The 18598-nt window shown below is 31.2% G+C and overlaps 8 protein-coding genes across 8 annotated transcripts; 3 read left to right on the forward strand and 5 right to left on the reverse strand.

The window, feature by feature from the left end:
• Positions 1 to 288: 288 nt before the first annotated feature.
• On the reverse strand, positions 289 to 1329 carry TPHA0B02390 (uncharacterized protein; the record flags this gene model as incomplete). The annotated part of the gene is made up of 1 exon (XM_003684298.1): positions 289 to 1329. One exon carries the CDS (start codon positions 1327 to 1329, stop codon positions 289 to 291), a length of 1041 nt encoding a protein of 346 aa, XP_003684346.1.
• A 501-nt stretch (positions 1330 to 1830) lies between these two features.
• On the reverse strand, positions 1831 to 2919 carry ELO3 (fatty acid elongase ELO3; the record flags this gene model as incomplete). Its single annotated transcript, XM_003684299.1, has 1 exon — positions 1831 to 2919. One exon carries the CDS (start codon positions 2917 to 2919, stop codon positions 1831 to 1833), a length of 1089 nt encoding a protein of 362 aa, XP_003684347.1.
• Positions 2920 to 3900: 981 nt separating this feature from the next.
• On the reverse strand, positions 3901 to 7752 carry ROM2 (Rho family guanine nucleotide exchange factor ROM2; the record flags this gene model as incomplete). The annotated part of the gene is made up of 1 exon (XM_003684300.1): positions 3901 to 7752. The coding sequence occupies one exon, from the start codon at positions 7750 to 7752 to the stop codon at positions 3901 to 3903; it is 3852 nt and encodes a 1283-aa protein (XP_003684348.1).
• Positions 7753 to 9927: 2175 nt separating this feature from the next.
• Positions 9928 to 10458, forward strand: ARC18 (Arc18p; the record flags this gene model as incomplete). Its single annotated transcript, XM_003684301.1, has 1 exon — positions 9928 to 10458. The coding sequence occupies one exon, from the start codon at positions 9928 to 9930 to the stop codon at positions 10456 to 10458; it is 531 nt and encodes a 176-aa protein (XP_003684349.1).
• Positions 10459 to 10761: 303 nt separating this feature from the next.
• Positions 10762 to 12717, reverse strand: SSQ1 (Hsp70 family ATPase SSQ1; the record flags this gene model as incomplete). Its single annotated transcript, XM_003684302.1, has 1 exon — positions 10762 to 12717. One exon carries the CDS (start codon positions 12715 to 12717, stop codon positions 10762 to 10764), a length of 1956 nt encoding a protein of 651 aa, XP_003684350.1.
• A 651-nt stretch (positions 12718 to 13368) lies between these two features.
• On the forward strand, positions 13369 to 14772 carry TPHA0B02440 (mitogen-activated protein kinase; the record flags this gene model as incomplete). The annotated part of the gene is made up of 1 exon (XM_003684303.1): positions 13369 to 14772. One exon carries the CDS (start codon positions 13369 to 13371, stop codon positions 14770 to 14772), a length of 1404 nt encoding a protein of 467 aa, XP_003684351.1.
• Positions 14773 to 15003: 231 nt separating this feature from the next.
• On the reverse strand, positions 15004 to 15663 carry VMA16 (H(+)-transporting V0 sector ATPase subunit c''; the record flags this gene model as incomplete). Its single annotated transcript, XM_003684304.1, has 1 exon — positions 15004 to 15663. One exon carries the CDS (start codon positions 15661 to 15663, stop codon positions 15004 to 15006), a length of 660 nt encoding a protein of 219 aa, XP_003684352.1.
• Positions 15664 to 16748: 1085 nt separating this feature from the next.
• Positions 16749 to 18227, forward strand: MAS2 (mitochondrial-processing protease subunit alpha; the record flags this gene model as incomplete). Its single annotated transcript, XM_003684305.1, has 1 exon — positions 16749 to 18227. The coding sequence occupies one exon, from the start codon at positions 16749 to 16751 to the stop codon at positions 18225 to 18227; it is 1479 nt and encodes a 492-aa protein (XP_003684353.1).
• Between the last annotated feature and the right edge of the window lie 371 nt (positions 18228 to 18598).

Here is an 18598-nt window from a genome sequence, read left to right on the forward strand (position 1 = left end):
ATCGATTTAAAATTATATAATATTTAACACCATTATAATTTATTCGAATTTACTATCTTTCTGAATTTTTTGGATTTTGACATATTTTGTCATTTATTAAGGTGACATGATGCATGAATAAGTTTGTATTACACTTATTTCTCCATTATATAGTGAAAGTATATATACATATATAATATAAATAATAATAAATTAACTGTGATTCCTCAAATTATCAATAGAGGTTAATCTATCATTTGATGCAAAGATATATTTATATGACGATACTTAGTTTTATTTGAATACATATTAATGGAAACTATAACCACATTTCTTTCCTACATGCTCATCGGCCCATATTTTAGCATTTTCATGCCATTCGTTACAAAATCTACATCGACCTGAAGCGCATGCTTTCTCTTTCACACTCAATTCTTTCTTGTCGTAATCGAAATGATGACTTCTTAAATGATTTCTTAATGTGTCTTTCCTAAAAAACATCCCGTTATGGTGACAGTTAGCAACCTGGCTACTAGCTGGTTTGACTTTATATTTATGCAAAGATAAATCCAAATCGATTACTTTCTCATTGTATGGGCACCTGAATACATTACCGATGTTATGTAATTGAGTTAACTTTGATTTGTTTGTTAAGTCAGAATATGCATCTTGAGAATTTACATCTTGGATAAGAGCTTTCTGAACATGTTCCTTCTTATGCCTTAAAAAATCAAAATTTCTTGAGAAACTTTTAGGACAGATATCACAATGGAATGGCTTGTCTTCTGGTGATAAATGAGTTCTTTTATGTGTAGTCATGTTTGCAAAGCTTAAATTACAAACCGAACATTTCTTCTTCTTTCTGGCCCCTGGATTTCTGTTATCTGATGGATCTGGTAATCTTATTCGCTTTTCATTTTTCTTAACATTGGCCACATTTGAATTACCTGATTCTTCAACTGCTTTCGATGAATCTTGCGTGCTATTATCAGAATATTCTTCATTATTGTCCCACTTTCGTTTTCGCAATTCTTCATCGATATTGCTATCAACATCATCATCTGTCGGGTTATCATCATTGCTAACTTTGGAGGTATCTTTTTGATAAGTACTATTACCAATTGTTTCATCTTCATCAGCAGTATCATCAATAACTTTTGATTTACTACTAACATTCATTATCGGGGCATCTCTAGTTTCAGCGATTTTAACAAGACTATCATATAATTTGGGAATGGGAATTAAGAGTGAAGGCTCCATTTTTCTATTCGACCTTACTTTTCTTTTAGATTTCTTAATAAATGCACCTGTGGTTGCTGAAACATATTCGAAAAGTCCCTTATTTGTCATTATAATGGCTCTTTGTTGATTAATAAAACGGTTAGGGTTTTCTCTGCTTTACAATTACAGTATATAATACAATTGCATATATCGAATAGCAGACAACAAATTCAGGAGTGGTTTGCCAAAATTAACTACAACTAAAAGATGTTTAAATATCTAGATTAATATCTGAATTTTTAAAAAAATGATGATGAGCTTCAGATTTGAATTTCGCGTGGATAATAAATATTGATGGATTTAATACAATATTAAGAATAGAAAGAAACATTGATATGTCAAAAGAAGTTATTCAAAGTTACCTTTGACAAGTTTGATAAAATTTGATTCATACATTTCCTAATTTAACTATGGCTATATATAAGTATGTCTTTTTTTATAATAAGTGTGTATATTTGTTGTTTGTTAATAAGGAATGATATTTTTGTTTTTAAAATTTGTTATGAAAACAAATGATAAATGAAAGTTCAGGTTAATGAAACTACTTATTTCGGTTACTCTTTAATATCCTTAAGCTCTTCTAGATACCTTAGTTTTGTTCTTTTTGGCACCGGAAGCTTTGGAACCAGTGGATATGGATTTAGCTGGAGCTGGTTCTTGCTTCTTCTTGCCACTCTTTCTGTAAGATTGGATGTAGAAAGAAATGAATAGGAACAAGTAAGAGGTTAAAATTAAGTAGCCGTAAGCTGCTGCATCTTGTGTACCGTAACAAGTACCCATGTGTGGTAAAATGTCAGTAAAGTATTTGTTAGCGTAGAAAGTGTAGGTAGCGAAGTAAACGAAACACAAATCAATCAAGAATTGGATTATTTGGAATCTAGTAACCCATTCTTTCCACCAAACTCTAATGCCTCTAGAGCTTAAGAAGTAGTACCAGTACATGATGACGTGAACACCCAAGTTTAAGGAAATGACGACCCATTCGACGGAAGTTTGACCGACAATTTGAGTGTAGCATAGTAATGCAGTAGCACCGTGATGGTAAACGTGTAAGAACAATAAGTTTTTTCTTCTCAAAATCAAAAATACGGTGTCAAATAATTCCCAGAACTTGGTTAAGTAGTTCAAATAGTATAAAACAACTAATTTTGGAGCAAAAGCTTCCTTTGAACAGATCGCCCAGAAAATACCGTGGTAGTAGATCATTGGTAATAATTGTTCAACCAATAACATTAACAAAGTGAATGAAACAGTGGTTAGAAATAGATTGTGTAACTGAAATAAAAATGTTAATTTAGTTGGACCAGCGTTGGCAGCACGTAACAAAGCTTGGCCACCGAAAATAATGATGTAGTAAACGGCAATAATACCCATAGCATGGTAACCATTAGCTAAGAAAGTTTGGTTGTGGATAAATTGGAATTCTTCAGCTGGGTATCCAGCAATCATTTCAAAGATCTTTGAGAAGATTGGCCATAATTCAATACCGAATGGATGATCAACAGATGGAGTATGTAAGATAACATATGGACAAGAAGTCAAAAAGTCGACAATGGCATTGGAAGATTGAGCAACAATAGCTTCTTCAGCTAATTCACCGACTTCACCGGCAACTTGCTTAATCACTTCTTCAGCAGCTTTTTCAACAACAGTATCCATTTTTGCTAGTGTTTTAGAAACAAAAAAATATCCTGGAAACTGGGTTTTATTAATTTGATTCCTTCCAATTATAAATAAATACGAGTAACAACAAGGAAAACAAATTGAAATATTCAATTGAATATAATTCAATATATACCTTATTAAGAATAGTAAATATATGTGTTTATATATATATATATTTTACTGGTAGAAATCAATGAATATATTTTGCTATATATTTACGAGTATTAAAAAGAATTTTTTCAACAATACCTATAACGTTAATTCCAGTACTTGCTTCTCAGTACATAAGAAGAGTATTCGATATTAAACTTCGTGTTTATCATTATGCAGAGAAATTTACATTAAATTTGAAATTGGCGTAAAGTCTTATTTCGATAAAGAAATTCACGTTAATTCTTGCTTTATTTTCTTCAAGGTTAAGCAACTTCTTAGAAGGTTTCAAAATACGAAAAATTTCAAACATGTTATTTTTCGTTTGTTTTTTTGTTCTGAAATTTCATGTTGACTTGAGTTGTTGCTTTAGTGCAAATTTTCTTAGGTTTGCTTGATGATCGTTCTGTTTTTCTTCAACAATTAGTGACAAAGTGACCTGATCGTAGCAGTAGTGCCTTTAGTCAAAGGAGTTAGAGGGAAGTTTAAGTCTCAATTAATGCTTATGGGCAGGTTACGGGCAAGTTTGTGATTGTAAGAATCATTGTTGAAGGACTAACGGTACTAAGGACTTCGATATCACAGTTCACTGATCAATCATTAAAGCTAATTACGATGGAATAGGTTAGCATAACTAGAAACGTATGAGGACTAGAAATCCATCGTGCTGATATTTTGTCAAAAGTGTTCATGTATTTCAATTAACTTAATAGATAATTTCTTTTGTTATATATAGACATATATATATATTATGTGGTGAACTGATAGTTCTCGTTTTGTTCTTCATTAATTTGTACCATTTGACAAATGTGTATATCCATATTCTTAGCCCCAGAAATCTAACGATGCAACTGTGTCGTAGCCACGTGAATCCTCGTAAACATATAAAATCTCTTGAGAACTAGTTTGTAATAATCTTATTTTCTCACCGAGAATACATCTTACTAATTCACCTGTTTCTATTTTTCTTATTTCGATAAAGTTAGTATCAAATGCTAAAATATATGGATGCCATATTGCAAACTTTTGAGGTTCACCTTCCCAGTTGATGATATGTGAATCTTTTTTCTTCCAACCTTGATTATTAACGAAAAATGCAAACTCAGTATAACATAATAAAAACATGGTACCGACTCTGTAGATTGCCATTGGTTTTAACGTATCCTGTAGAGCAAATTCAAGTGAGGTATCTGCAGAATCTAATAATGATTCATGTTGGTTTCTAAATATACTAACAATCTGAAATCCCTTTTTACAACCAATACATAAGTTTGCCTTTAGGAAAGAAATAGAAACCGGCTCAGAATCAAAAGTTACTTCGGTTATACTTTTCTTTAAATTTTTCTTAGTCGTTGTGGTTGGATTTACTGCCCCTGTTGTGTTCGTTCCACTATCACCACTACCATTAGTTTTTCTGGACAACAATGGATGCTCATGCTCAAAATATTTAACAGAGTGAGAATGTGCAGTTACAACTAGTCTTTTACCATTACAATCACCCTCGGCGAAAAAGTTAACATGATTAATCAACTCTTTACCATGTTTCTTGAAATATTGCGTAGCATTACCTTGTACATCTAATAAAGCCAGTGGACAAGAATATAATTTTTTATCTATCAGTAATAAAATGGACTTAAACTCTTCCAAAACGCCGACTTGTGTGATGCTATTCCTTTGAATAACTTGGGTTGGGGTAGAAAATAAGACATGGGCCTTGCTATTTTCAGATGCAGGCGTCCTTCTTATGTTACTCATATATAAACCTAAATTGGTAGCAATTAATAATTTACGACCTCCATCACATGAAACAACACTATTAATTTTGTTGTTATAATCAAAATATTTATCACTAATTTTGATTATATTAATCATGGATGTCTCAGAAATGATCCTTTGCTGTTCAACTCTAATTTTTTCTAATAACGTTTGTAAGCCGGCTAGTTGAGCTGCATACAAAGTGACTTGGTATTTTTGTTTAGCACCATAATAGACAAATGAAATGGCATTTTTTAGGTTTGAAGTTTGGTTTAATTCTGGCTTTAAGACACAGGCTGAGCTATCTGGCACAGTACCAATATACTTTCTTAAGTTAGGAACTTCTTCTCCAGGAATTGAAAACAATAGTGGTAATGGGATAGGTCTTTGAAAGACTTTATGTTGGTGCCATTTATTAACAGATTTTGCCTTTAAAAATAGTAGTAAGTTATCCAATAAATAAAATTGGATATCGCCATTGAACGTATTGTCAGTTTTAGAGATTTCTTTACGAAATAAAATACCTTCATGCTTGATTTTACGCTTCTCATCGTTTAAACCTAAATTAACATACTCATTCTTAAATAATATTTTCTGTTTTAATAATTTAACATCATGTCTGTCTTGCGCGGCACCACTCGCTACATCAATTCTTGACATAAAAGCTTTGAGAGATTCCATACACTTCTGTAAGTTTTCATGGTCTCTGGTATCTTTCTCCGGGTCCGTAGATTTTAATATTTCCTTTACTAAAAGCATGTAACGACCAGGTCTAGAAACACCTTGCGATAAAAATGAGTCAATACCATGTCTTAAAGAAGAATTCATCATATCATCATCAAATCTCGCAAAATATGGATTGACAGATCTTTGAGTTTCAATCAAATACTTGGCATATGGTCTAGAGGCCACATAAGTAATAAATGGCTCGAAAAAGGGTAAAAATCTCAACATGATATCACCGATTCCTCTGACCAAGGGTTGACTTCTTTGTCTTTCGGCCAGTGCTTCAAAGAAACGTCTATTTACTGAATATATGTCCTCTATATGAGCAAAAACATGTTTAATAAAATTCTTACGAATATCAGCTGGGATAATGTTTGTCTCGGCCAAAGTTTTCATGAATGTATCTCTAGTTATTTCTAAAGATTTGATAAACTTCTTTTCGGTCATAAACACTTCATATATTGCTTCTTGTCTCTTAATTTCGTTCTTCGATAAATTTTTCCATATATCTTCAGAAACACTACTAGTCCAGCACTGTCTTTCTTCTTCGTCATCATCAAGATTCATGGAAATATTTCTTTTTAAACCACCATTTGGCTTTAAATTCAAACGAGCTTGTTGTTCTAATCTGTTAGGACAAGATATTGAATAACAAAGTTTATCACGAGAGCATGTAGGTGAATAACATTCAGCCAGTAGTGTAAAAACACCATTGACATTTCTAACCATTATATTGTTTGATCCTTGTGGTTGAGCTATTTCTGCTTCCATATTATGTGCGGAAGAAGTGGTTACAGTTCTGTCTGTTGTCATAGATGAGATTGAAGGTTGGTAATGCAGCGTATTCGTGTTCGAGTTGGTTAGATTTATTCCACTAATACTATTATCTCCAGTAGAATATAAATCCAATGGTTCATGCCTCGACATATGAGCATAACTGCCAGAATTAGATCCGATTATTCTCAAGTTATCAGTAAATTCATAAATTTCATTTGGTGAATCACGTAACCTATGTTCATAAACAACGTCATGAAAAAAGTTTTGAGCGTCTAATGACCTACCTAGTAGTAATGCTAAATTTCTATCAGATGTTCTAATTATAGATGATACTAAAGTAACTGCCTGTTGACCTGTGAATGAATCTCTATACAACAACCCATTTTTTTTATGCTCCTTTAATTGTATTTGAGATTTAAATTTAGATGCTACTTTTGATAATAATGCTGGATATACTTGCGGTTTCCGACTGGTATGTTGATGATGGTGATGACCGTGGTAAACATTAGAAGAGCTGGTCTTCGTAGAGGTACTGGAAGTTTGACGATATGGTAAGTTTGTACTAGAACCTGACATATATCTTTTTGACATTAGTGATGTACTTGATTTTCTTGTTTTTATTCCTAAACCCATGTTATTGTCAGAAATACTTTTACTTAAAAGATTCTTTTGGTTACTATTAGATTTACCATTTGAGTTTGGTGGATTGTTATTATGATTATCATGGCTACTGAAAGGATTTGAGGTTTCTCCCCTTTGTGAATTCTTTCTACTTCCGAAAGATGATTTGATACTCTTAAATGTATTTGATGTTATTGACATCGACCTAAAGGTTCCAGAACTACTAGGCGCATCTCTAGAATTTTGACTATTATGCTCATTGTAAATACTATCTTGAGAACTGCTGGGAGATTCATCAATTGTGAAGTTATCGTTATTATTGTTATTATTATTATTATTATTATTATTATTATTATTATTATTATTATTATTATTATTATTAGATTTAGAAAAAACATTAAAACCTGTTAAAGGCGATTTCTTATATGCAGATGAAGGAGAACTTGGAATACTATTAGAATTTAACTTCGGTGATTGATTACCATTAGAAAAACTTGCCTGATTTTTTACACCTCCGATTGATAATTGAGGTAGGGAAGGGGTTCTCTTTGAGAAATGCTCACTCTTAGTTGCACGTAAACTCTTTGGATGGTACGTTACAGGTACTTGATTTTTTTGTTTATGTGCATCTACAAAGATAGTTTCTTGTTCGTCTTTTATTTTTTGAGATGAAGAATTATTGGAATAATTCTGGAATATTTTCCTTGGGCTTGAAGTTGGCGTATTATCACTGCTTGACAAGCTCTTTGTATCTGATACATTTCTAATATGAGTATTTTTTTTGAAGAATATATTCATCTTTATTATTTCTTGGATCTAGACTGGACAGTTTAGATATGGATGGTTCTTCATCAATGACGTCGGCAATTACATTAAGTTCTAGCAATGTCTCCAAATTTGAAATATCCTCTATTTTGGAAGGTAAGTTTTCATTAACCCTTTGGGCACTTGCTCTCTTCTCTACGCTTCTTTGAAAGCCATACAAATCTTGAAATAGTTGGTTTCTGACATTATCGTTATTTAATTCAGCCATATTTTATAATGTGTACACATAAACGGATGGCTAGTCAGTTACTATCAAAAAATATCGATACCCAAATTTTGTTTGAATTAGCTTAATAAGTAAATGTGGGAGAACTAACAAAGAAACAAAATTAAGACAGAGGTTTCGATGATGGTTTGAGATGCGATAAGGACGTTTTCTTTAAATATTTAGATCCTGGTAATGATTCAACTTAAGGTAATTGGGAGTAAGGTGTGTTTTTTAAATCCAATAGTATAATATAAGATATTTTTAATGTTATAAAAAAAATCTTAAGGATGAAAAACGGCAATTTAATCAAATTCATGATCCATGTCTATTTTAATAACCATATAATGAAAATGTCGCTAACTGCACTAAGCTATTTTTGTTTTTTTTCAACATTGCTTTCCTTTGTTATGCCGAATATGTTTTTCGGTGTTAAACAATGAAAGGAGAAGCGGATAGAGAACGTTAAAGATGATTGTATCATTGTTTCTAATTAAGGAAATATAGTATACTTTCACACCCATTCCCAATTATATATTTAAATCTCAGTACGTTTGTCATTTTTTGCATACAATCTTTAGACTTTCTTTAAATGTTGTTGATTTATTAATAGAGAATACAAGGAATTTTTTGCCTAGCAGATAGGAATATTGTGTAGTAGTAATATGAGGTAATATTAGTTAGGTAACCACTTAAAAAAACCATTGTTTTCAAAATAACACAAAATGGATTATTGTTCTGGATGAGAAAGTCCAGTAGTTTTGCAAATAATCATTTAACAGAATTCTATGAAACGTAATCAAAATGTAACAATGTTAATTCTTGTTGATACATTGTTAATGTAGCTACACTTACATGTTGTTTATGTTCCTATGAAATCTCAAAAACATTTTTTTATTTCGTTACAACATCTCCATATATTCTATTGTTGATTTCGTTATTAACGTTATAAATGTATACACACGATTTTTAAAGTCAATTCAGGAACCAAAACCCATTTTGTTAATGTTACTAAATAAGGCATTAACTATTAATTTTTTTTACAAACTGAGGTTTCTAAACCTATCTCATTGATCGTTACTATAAATTTATAAGTTACTTAATTTATTAGAACTTATAAAGTTTATGAAAATAGACTGTTCTTATATATAGATCTGTGAAGTAATTTAGCCGCCAATCGATTCTGTCTCTTCTCTTCCCTTTTTCTTTTTTATCCCCGTTCTCTTTTAGTTTTTGAGTTTGCAGCCTATAAGATATTTCCGGGTAATGTTAAACAGTAAGTGAAGATGAAAAATAGGCTTTCACGTTGAAGCAGATTCACGCCACAAATAGCACCAACTGAAACAATTAATATCAGTTATACTGATATTAATTATGCTTTCAAAAAGTATTATTTAACCAATGAATATAATAGATTAGTTGATATTATGTACTATCACCATATAATCTAACTGTTCTTATTGGCACTTTATTTAAAATACAATATCTGTTAATACATAGTTCTAACTCTATTTTATCACGTGATTTGTATGTAGAGTATGTATTTTTTTTGCCCAAATCGGTTTTTGCTACCACTACCACCACCACCCCTATTTCCTTACTGTTCGTCTAGATTGATAATTATACATAGAGCTCTTTTGGAATTTTTCAATATTTCGAATTTAATTACCACTGAAATTCTAATAATAAATGAAGTAATGAAGTGAACTAATTATTAAGTAAAAATAAAAGGTGCTAGTAATGTCTTCTGTTATTAAATTATTATTTAGCATACATCTCTACAATGGTCGAATATTTTCATTCTTGTATTTATCTACAAAAGTATCTTATCTTTTTTGTTTTTTTAAGTTCTTCTTAGTTCCCATTTGTGAGGTTATAATATAAAGGTAATTGATTGCAATCCAGATTAAACAGAACAATTACCATATATACAATTACATTCTATGCCTGCTTATCATTCTACTTTTGCAGTTGATCAAACTAATGATCGTTTGGTTGGTAATTTTGTTTTACTGCCATTAAATTCCAAATACAGAGGTCCAGCTTATCCAGCTAATTCTGATTACGATATAATTGATGAGTGTATAGATTTGTTTAGAGCAAATTCTTTCTTTAAAAATTTTGAAATTAAATCTCCTGCCGATAGAGTATTGATTTATGGTATTCTATTTATTAATGACTGTTTATCGAATTTAAAATCCAACACATCACAGAGTGAGGCAATTAAGATTTTAACGAATATAGCTTTAGACAATATTAAAGTTCCTGGATCTCCTGGTTTCCAATTAAACTCCGTTTATAATATTCCTACTAATGACCATAACCAAGTCGAATTATTAACAAGTTATATTCAACAATTCCGTCAAGAATTGGCTATGAGATTATTAGAAAGAATCTACACGGATTCTAAAGACCATCCATCTAAATTTTGGTTAGCATTCACGAGAAGAAGATTTATGAATAAATCTTTATGATTATATCTATTTTAGTTTGGATCTGTATAAGATATATACGTGTGTATGTATACCTGTATATCTGGAAGGAATAATATTATGAAGTACATTAATAATCTGATTAAGACATATATGTATTATATTTTAGATATGTACAATAATCATTAATATTTTGGTTAATGTAACACAGGTATATGCTTATATGTGAGAAGAATAAGATAGTATAATGCGATATTGAATATGAAATTTCTTTAGAAAGTGATATCTACAAAATCGTATAAGTAAATATCATTTCAGTATATACATGGTTACTAGGAAATATATTTATTGTTTGGTATCCTTTAATTTTGCCTGCCTTTTTGACGCAGCTTGAAATAATTTCAGCGATTTATTTTGTAAAGTATCCGTTGCCCTCTTTATATTATTAACATCAAGACTAAAATCATTTTCATTATTTTTGTATAGGTTAATTGTTTCTCTAACAGTATGCAATTCTTTCAAGATTGATTCATAATTTTCTTCTAATGATATCACTTCTCTAAATTGTTCAAACGCTCTTTCGGTATCGCTGATCATCACATCAGCTTTGTTAATCAATTCTATTCTGCTTCTCAGTTTATTATCCATGTCCTTATTTTTCTGTCCTTCTTCTACCATTTTCTTGATCTCATCTTGAGTTAATCCAGAATTGGAGATGACAGTGACACTTTGCTCTTTTCCAGTTGATTTTTCACTTGCTGTAACATTAATTATCCCATCAGCATCTACATCAAAGGTGACAAAAATTTGTGGTTTTCCTTTTAACATAGGGGGTATACCTTTCAATACAAAATCGCCAATAAGTTTATTGTCTCGTACTAGCCCCCTCTCGCCTTGATAAACCTTGAAAAGAACAGAAGTTTGTCCATCAACACCAGTGCTGAATACTTCAGTCTTTTTTGCTGGAACTGTAGTGTTACGTGGTATTAATGGAGAAAAAGCGCCGCCAAATGTCTCAATACCTAAAGATAATGGAGTAACATCTAATAACAACACATTTTTAATTTCACCGGATAATACACCACCTTGGATTGCTGCACCTAATGCAACTGTTTCATCAGGGTTGACAGTTGTGGTTGGCTTTTTGTTAAAAAGCTGTTCTACAATCTTTCTGATCTTTGGCATTCTTGTCATACCTCCTACTAAAATAATATCATCAATATCTTCAGGATCTATATCAGCATCTTTTAATGCTTTTTTCACTGGATTGATTGTTCTATTTATTAAATGTAATGTCATGTCGTCTAATTCTCTTTCTTTTAACGTTTTTAGGAAGTGCTTATTCCTTGTAATAAAAGGAATGGAAATTTCAGTTTCAGTTACATGAGATAAAGCAATCTTGGCCTTTTCTGCAGCAACTTTTACTCTCTGAATTACTTCATTGTTGTTTAAAAGATTGTTTTTATTTATTTCAGGATTCTCTTTAACGAATGAATCTATAATATAATTCACTACGACATTATCAAAATCTTCACCCCCAAGATGAGTATCACCATTAGTTGCTCTAACTTCAAAAACTCCATCCTCGATATCTAAAATGGATATGTCAAAAGTCCCTCCACCTAAATCATATACTGCGATAATACCTGAATTACTCTTATCATCCATACCGAAGCTTAATGCAGCTGCAGTCGGTTCATTAATAACTCTCAAAACCTTTAAACCTGCTAACTTACCTGCATCTTTTGTAGCTTGTCTTTGAGAGTCATTAAAATATGCAGGAACTGTTATGACTGCTTTGTCTATTTTTTCATTTAGATAATCTTGCGCTTGTTTCTTCAAATGATCTAAAATATAAGATCCTATTTCACTAGGTGACTTCACATTTCCATCTGTTGTGCATAGATAAGCCTGACCATTATCAGGAGATGGGACAATTTTGAATGGCATGATCTCTATATCTAACTTTACCTCACTTGAGTCGAAATGACGACCGATCAACCTCTTAGTTGCATAAAATGTGTTCATAGGATTGATGCTGGCTTGTCTTTTGGCAGCTTCACCGACAATCCACTTTTTATCCTTGCCAAAAGCAACTACCGAAGGTGTCGTTCTATTTCCTTCATTATTTTCTATAATCTCCACTGAATTCTTATTATTTGAATCTTTAATGTAAGCAATGGCACTATTCGTTGTTCCCAAATCGATACCAACGACTTTTGTGCTGGAATAACGAGCACTAACCAACCTTGCAACGTTGTATCCATGGGTTGGCCTTAGCACATTCCTTAATCTCAACATTCTGCAATAAGGGAGGTATACGTCTATATTCTATATTTTTAAGACGAATATAATTGTTGTTGTATTCCTAAATAGTAGTAGTGGATATATTCAATTATAACCCAATTATTTAATCAATAATTCTACGTGAATTTTTAAATTCACAAACTATATGTATATAATAAAAGTCACTAGCAGATATTTTATTCTGACATAATAGCATTATTAATATCAATTTAAACATTAGGATTAAATTTAATGTTTGTTTCATTTGAGGTTACCACAGGTTAACTCTGAATTCAACGTTGTGATTAAAATGACTTCTAAATTTAGGATGTAATTTTTCACAACTTTTCATATTTCGTAGAAATTACAATTCTTGTAGTTCCGAAATTGTTAAAAGATCGAGCTTTAAAATATTTTATTATGTGTAAGCTTTTAATGATTTGATGAACTGGTAAGTATATATATATATATGTTGTAAATTATTCTATTTTGTCTCTTCTTGGGAAGTTGTTAATTGCATTAAAATCTTGAAACTAGTGTATCGATTTTGAAACTTATAAAAGTATTACCAAATAATAATAATAATAATACATATATATAGATATATGTTAATATATATTAAGGATTTAACCCAGTTTGATTCTCAAATAAATAGACTACACAAAAATGAACAATATTGCTATTAAGAGACATACCTTTAAGGTTTTCAACCAGGATTTTACTGTCGATAAAAGATTTGAACTGATCAAAGAGATTGGACATGGTGCTTATGGTGTCGTATGCTCGGCTAGGTTTATAGAGGCTACAGAAGACACAACTGTTGCCATTAAGAAAGTTACAAACATTTTTTCAAAAACCCTACTTTGTAAAAGATCGTTACGTGAATTGAAATTATTGAGGCATTTCAGAGGCCATAAAAATATCACTTGTCTTTATGACTTAGATATTGTGTTTAATTCAAAGACCGGTGAATTCAACGGTTTGTATCTTTATGAAGAATTGATGGAATGTGATCTATATCAGATTATTAAATCAGGACAACCTTTAACTGATGCACATTACCAAAGTTTTACATACCAGATATTATGTGGTCTAAAATATATACATTCAGCAGATGTGCTACATCGTGATTTAAAACCAGGTAATTTGTTAGTCAATGCTGACTGTCAATTAAAGATTTGCGATTTTGGTTTAGCAAGAGGTTACTCTGAAAATCCAGTAGAAAATAATCAATTTTTAACTGAATATGTTGCCACCAGATGGTATAGAGCCCCAGAGATTATGTTAAGTTATCAAGGTTACACGAGAGCCATTGATGTTTGGTCAACCGGTTGTATTTTGGCAGAATTTTTGGGTGGCAAACCAATTTTCAAAGGTAAAGATTACGTAAATCAACTAAACAGAATCTTACAAGTCTTGGGTACTCCACCAGATGAAACATTGAGGAGGATCGGTTCAAAGAATGTACAAGATTATATACATCAATTAGGTCACATTCCAAAAGTACCATTTTCTAACTTATACCCCCAAGCCAATCCAGATGCATTGGATTTATTAGAAAAGATGTTAGCATTTGATCCCCAAGATAGAATTACAGTTAATGAAGCATTAGAACACCCATATTTATCTGTCTGGCATGACCCTTCTGATGAACCTATTTGTTTGGAAAAATTTGAATTTAGTTTTGAAACAGTTAATGAAATGGATATGTTAAGAGAAATGGTAATTCAAGAAGTCCAAGACTTTAGAGAATTTGTAAGAAAACCATTAATTGAAGAAAATGAAAATGGCTTAGTCAATTCTCCTTCGCAATCACAACAATCTGAACAAGATATAATATCCAATGTTCAAATGCAGCAACAGTTAGATTCTGCATCATCTAATAATATGGCCGGTGATTTCACTAGTGAACTGCAATCTAATAACTTACCTAAAACTCGCGATAATGATTTCCCACCTAGTCCACAAGAAAATAATAGATCAGCAATCACTAGTAATAATAATCAATTTAATGGTATTTTCGATCTAGAAAAGGAATTGGAATTTGGTCTGGATGGTAAATATTTATAATATCATAAGGAATGATTTATATAATGGATTCCTTTAAGATAATTTATATAGATATATATAAAGGAAATGGTATAATAATGTTAACGTTTAAAACTCCCTTTAAATCGATATGAATTCCTTTCTCTTGATTTGACCTTAGAAAGCATTAAAGAATATATCTTGATATATATGTATATGATATATTATCGGTCCTTATTTCTATAATCCTATTTTTAAAAAATATTTAGTCAACTATTGGAAATCAACGGCCTTACCTGCCATTAATAGACCAACAATCAAACCAAGTAAACCTAAAATAGAACCAAAAATTTCAATGACTAAAATTTTTACAAATAATGCAGAATCGGCAGCATCTGAGATGGCGGCAGTTGCACCTGTAATACCAACTGCGACACCACAAATCAAATTAGACATACCGACAGTTAATCCAGCCCAGAATAGTGAGTAACCTGTATATAAATTTGATTTAGAAAACATAGTTTCAGGAGAAGCAACGGTAAGTTTTGAAGAAAAGACAATGGCTATAATTAAACCGTAAATAGCCACGACTTCACAAAAAATAATCGATATTAAATTTTTAGTTGTAATTCTTGGAGCACGCACACCTGCACCTATTATAGAAGAACCTGTAATAAAGATACCCCAAGCGGCACCTACTACACTTAACCCAATACAGGCAGCGATACCTAAATTGGCCCACATGTATGGAGAAGATTTTAGTAGAAATTTACCAATGTTGATATCTGTACCATGACCAGTAAATAATTTGTATAAAACGTAGACAACTATAACAGTTAGAATGATGTAATATAGAAATTTAGACCATGAAAAGTAGTTAAAGATATCATCATCATCTTTTGTATTTTCTTTGTAAGTAGCTGTTGATGACATTGTTTCAATTATATGTTTTTTTGATGAAGGTTATTTAGTAATTACAGGACGTTGAAATAATAATTGGATATTTAATTTGATCTGTAATGATGTCTTTTTTTATCTTTATTTTGTAATTGAATACTAAAACAATAAAATCTAAACTATGAAACTCAATTTCTTGTTGCTATGAATATTCCGTTATATATTTTAAATCGATTAGATTTCAATTGCTCTGCAAATAAAATAATAAAATATATGTGTATTAAAATATAGATGATCACCTGTATCGTTTATGTTACAATCAAATATTATGAATTTCTTCTAATGCAGTTTGAGTGAATAAAATGTAAAATTTCCTGTGGTGCCTTTTTATCTCTTTGGAAAATTTAATCAATATTGTCTAATAAAGTGGTTTAATAGAACCTTAAGGATATCTTATAACTTGTTCAATGAATAAATCTTAAACATTAAAGTACCTAAATTAACAGTTGCCTTTTCTTACTAGCATATATTATGTTTCAATTTTGACATTGTTAAATATTGCAACAAAAAAGAATGTACAACTTCGGGTAACCTTTTATAGAAATAAACGATTTAAAGCTTATTTTACCAAAGGATATTATATTTAGAGTTTAATTTGTTGAATAAACCATTCTAGAATATACATCTTTACGATTTGGATTTCAAGGATATTATAGAAACCAGATAACTAACATACTATTTCTATAATATTTATTTGGATACTATTAACTAATTAGGCAATTGTAAATTTAAGACTATTTAAAATGCACCTTAAAAATGTAGAATCAGTCACTGGAAACGATAGATTCGACAGACATTGTTCTTTGTAAAGGTGGATACCCTATTGTAAGTTGAACAAAGAGCCTGGCCAAAAGTTAAATATATAAAATTGGTACTTTTAATATTCTCACGGTGTTGTTATAATAAATAAGAGTTTTATTAAAAGTTACTTCTCATATATAAATAGGAGAGTAAATTTGAACAGGGAAAGCATTGACAAGATATCCCCGGAGCGGAAGAGGATAATAATCGAGATATATATATATATATATATTATTACTATATCATAGAAGAGTACTATAATGTTTAAGACATCGGGTAGAAGAAGTGTTATTAACACTTTGAGTAAAAGACTATATTCTCAATCGTCAAGTGATACGTTTCAATTCACTACTTTAAAAAATGGTATCCGTGTAGCTTCAAATAGCTTACCTAGTCATTTTAGCGCCCTGGGTCTTTATTTAGGTGCAGGTTCACGTTTTGAGTCAGACAATAGTTTAAAGGGATGCACACACATGATGGATAGGTTATCTTTTAAATCTACTGAGAATATTGAGGGGAGAACAATGGCCGAGACTTTAGAATTACTTGGTGGTAATTATCAGTGCACATCATCTAGAGAAACTATTATGTATCAAGCTTCTGTCTTTAACCAAGACGTTGACAAGATGTTACATTTAATGGCCGAAACAGTTAGATATCCAAATATTACTGATTCAGAATTGAATGAACAGAAAGCTATCGTACAATATGAACTGGAGGAAATACAATTAAAACCTGACATGATTCTTCCTGAATTATTGCATATGGCGGCATATTCTAATAAGACATTGGGGAATCCATCATTATGCCCTCCTGAATTACTACCTTATTTATCAAAAGAAAATTTACGAAACTACAGAAACAAATTTTACATTCCAAAGAATACAGTTGCCGCATTTGTAGGTGTTCCGCATGAAAAAGCTATAGAATATGTTGAAACACATTTTGGTGATTGGAATTCGAGTACTTCAATCACGAAACAAGAGCCAGCACATTATACTGGCGGTGAATTGAGCGTACCGTCAGGTCCTGTATATGGTGGTTTGCCCGAATTATATCATATTCAAATAGGCTTCGAAGGTTTGCCAATAGACCATCCAGATATTTGTGCATTAGCTACTCTGCAAACACTGCTAGGTGGTGGTGGCTCATTTAGTGCGGGTGGTCCGGGGAAGGGAATGTATTCTCGTCTTTACACACACGTATTAAATCAATATTATTTTATTGAAAATTGTATCTCCTTTAACCATTCATACTCGGATTCAGGTATATTTGGTATATCTATATCATGTATACCTGAAGCAGCAGAACAAGCAGTTGAGGTAATTGCACAGCAATTCCACAATACGTTTGCTAATGATAGATTGAAATTATCTCAAGAAGAAGTTGACCGAGCTAAGAATCAATTAAAATCATCCTTATTAATGAATTTAGAATCCAAGTTGGTTGAATTAGAAGATATGGGGAGACAAATACAAGCACAAGGTAAAAAGATTCCTTTAACAGAAATTATCAGAATGATTGAGGCATTAACCCCTGAAGATATCAGACGTGTAGCGGAAACTGTTTTCACTGGGAAAGTTAAAAATATTGGTGAAGGTACTGGTAAAGCAACAGTTGTGATAAAAGGTAAAAGAGAAGCATTTGGTGATGTAGAGTCCGTCTTAAGACGTTATGGACTTGGAAATTACCCTAAACTAAATCAGCCTTCTAAAGAATCAAAGAGAAGATTTTTTTAAGCTCCATACATTAAGCATCGTAGATTTCCGTGTACTTGACATAAAATGATGAATATTTGTAATATCAAGTAAACTTAAATTGTATGTAAATAAATATGATATGCTTGTAAATAAAATAATATATTACACCGATATGATTGCATTTGTGATTTGTAGCTTTTGGCAATATTGGAAAGTGGTCTAACCTATTTAACTATTCGTTCCCAAATTTTACTTTGGGAAGTAATTTTGGGGAAAGCAAACATAAAAATAAAACTTAACTTAGCTGGCACTATTAATAATTATATTAATAAATAGAAATTTTGACAGCATTCGTCAAGCAAGCCTACATATATATATACAGCCAAAATACATGTAGCAAGCTAATAACA

The sequence above is a fragment of the Tetrapisispora phaffii genome, chromosome 2 (assembly GCF_000236905.1).
Source record: "Tetrapisispora phaffii CBS 4417 chromosome 2, complete genome".
Taxonomy (NCBI): domain Eukaryota; kingdom Fungi; phylum Ascomycota; class Saccharomycetes; order Saccharomycetales; family Saccharomycetaceae; genus Tetrapisispora; species Tetrapisispora phaffii.